The sequence below is a fragment of the Salvelinus sp. IW2-2015 genome, unplaced genomic scaffold, assembly GCF_002910315.2.
Source record: "Salvelinus sp. IW2-2015 unplaced genomic scaffold, ASM291031v2 Un_scaffold3042, whole genome shotgun sequence".
NCBI lineage: Eukaryota > Metazoa > Chordata > Actinopteri > Salmoniformes > Salmonidae > Salvelinus > Salvelinus sp. IW2-2015.
The window spans coordinates 105063-107603 of NW_019944334.1; the positions used below are offsets into that span (position 1 = coordinate 105063).

The following is a 2541-nucleotide window of genomic DNA, read 5'->3' on the forward strand; positions in this document are numbered from 1 at the left end:
CATTTGTGGTTTTCAAAATAAGAGTTTTGTATTTAGAACTTTTACTCATGGAAGTCGCACAATGAAATAAGCACATATTACAGCATAGAACATTTATAGGAAAAAAATCAAAGGACAGAGAATAATATTTGTATTTGGTAGCAAATAAAATAAACGGTAGATTTATTCAGAAACGTTCAACCTAACCCACGCTCCAGCTCAGCAGGTGGCGATATACCTTAGACGTGTTTGCAACTAAATGACGCATTAATCCACCGAAGAGGAACAATAATGAATTTGCTCAACTCGAACTGATTCAACAAGCAGGTAGTTTTGGTTTTATCTACACTAGTGTGCTTTCGTTATAGAACGGATATTTAACAAGCAGTTGGTAATTATAGCTAACACTGTTAATCTGCCGTTCTTTGTGTTATTTTCTTAAATGAAATAACAGTAGCAGCTATATATCAATGGTAGGCTAGCTAGTTAGCCTACCTAGCTAGCTGGCTCTTTTAACGTGCACTGTCTTGGAAAAATAATCAGCGTTTCAGTAAAAGTGACGGCTAATTTTGAACCGCAGTCCCTGGGCTGGTTATTAAAAACAATTCCAATAACAATCCAGACAGACAATGAGAGCACCCAGAGCAACATAGGACAAGAAACACGTAGCACGCAGACAGCGCAACAAGCAATAAAACATAATACATAAAATCAACAAAGTGTTTTAACACCTCACAAGCTACATGAAAAGCGGCAATACACAGCTAGTAATTATGTGCACAAGTCTGATTGTCCTTTAGCCGTGTCTTAATGTTTTTTTGTGAAGCTACTATAGTTGGTGCACTGTATCTACAAAAGTATGTGGACACCCCTTCAAATTAGTGGATTTGACTATAGCCATGCAATCTCCATAGACAAACATTGGCAGCAGAATGGCCTTGCTGAAGAGTTCAGTGACTTTCAATGTGGCACCGTAATAGGATGCCACCTTTCCAACAAGTCAGTTCATAAAAGTTCTGCCCTACTAGAGCTGCCCCAGTCAAAACGTAAATGTTGTTATTGTGAAGTAGAAACTAGGAGCAACAACGGCTCAGCCATGAAATGGTAGGCCACACAAGCTCACAGAATGGGACCATGAGTGCTGAAGCACGTAAAACGTTTTTGTCCTTGGTTACAACTCTCACTACCGAGTTCCAAACTGCCTTTGGAAGCAACTTAAGCACAATAACTGTTTGTCTGGAGCTTCATGAAATGGGTTTCCATGGCCCGAGCAGCCGCACACAAGCCTAAGATCACCATGCGCCAAGCATCGGCTGGAGTGATGAATCACGCTTCACTATCTGGCAGTATGACGGACTAATCTGGGTTTGGCGGATGTCAGGAGAACGCTACCTGCCCCAATGCATAGTGCCAACTGTAACGTTTGTTGGAGTTATAATGGTCTGTGGCTGTTTTTTGGGGGTTCGGGCCCCTTAGTTCCAGTGACGGGAAATCTTAACGCTACAGTATACAATGACATTCTAGATGATTCTGTGCTTCCAACTTTGTGGCAACAGTTTGGGGAAGGCCCTTTCCTGTTTCAGCATGACAATGCCCCCGTGCACAAAGCGAGATCCATAGAGAAATAGTTTGTCGAGATCGCTGTGGAAGAACTTGACTGGCTTGCACAGAGCCCTGACCTCAACCCCATCGAACATCTTTGGGATGAATTGGAACGCCGACTACGAGCCAGGCTTAATCACCCAACATCAGTGCTCTTGTGGCTGAATGGATTGGGGGGATACAAGATTTCCCAACTCAGGAGCTCATACTGTGTGAGGATGTTACAGTGATGCTGTCTATTTAGCACTCTGAGAGCCTGTTGTAGACTGACTGAATGGGTTATAATGTTGTCCATCAAGCTGTTCATTCATTGCTTGTTTTGTTGCAACCTTCTGCTCCTAATGTATGACAACGTCAAATAGAATCTTCATGTAAGCGTTAGCTACCTACCAATTACAGTTCGTCAGGAGCACCCTATCAGCTCAGTACCCACCACACAACCATTCATCATGTTTCTGCAACCTCAGTAGATCAGTCTTATCAAATGTATTTATGAAGCCCGTTTTACATAAACTGTTCATTATGCTTGTGTCATTTCAGTGAGAAATGGAGGTGGAATGCTTTGTGTCCAAGACCCTAGAGCTCCTTCAGGAGGAGAGAGAAGCAGAGATCGAGGAGACACGGTATGTATTTAACTCCTATATTATCTTAGAATCATATCATGTTTGTCACATGCGCCGAATACAACAGGTGGAGACCTTACAGTGAACTGCTTACGGACAAGCCCTTAACCAACAATGCAGTTAAGAAAAAATAAGTGTTTATTTACTAAATAAATGATAAATGAAGGAAAAATAACATAATTAAAGAGCAACAATAATATAACAGTAACGAGGCTATATACAGGGTATTACGGTACCGAGTCAGTGTGGAGGCTATATACAGGGGGTACCGAGTCAGTGTGGAGGCTATATACAGGGGGTACCGAGTCAGTGTGGAGGCTATATACAGGGGGTACCG

At 42.1% G+C, this 2541-nt stretch overlaps 1 protein-coding gene across 1 annotated transcript in view; it reads left to right on the forward strand.

Moving 5' to 3' along the window:
* Positions 1 to 216: 216 nt before the first annotated feature.
* The window catches only part of ighmbp2 (immunoglobulin mu DNA binding protein 2), a 19939-nt gene continuing 17614 nt past the window's right edge, over positions 217 to 2541 (forward strand). The window contains 2 exon segments of the mRNA XM_024142265.2: positions 217 to 306; positions 2122 to 2208. Coding sequence (XP_023998033.1) covers positions 2128 to 2208 — 81 coding nt within the window. The 5' untranslated portion in view covers positions 217 to 306; positions 2122 to 2127.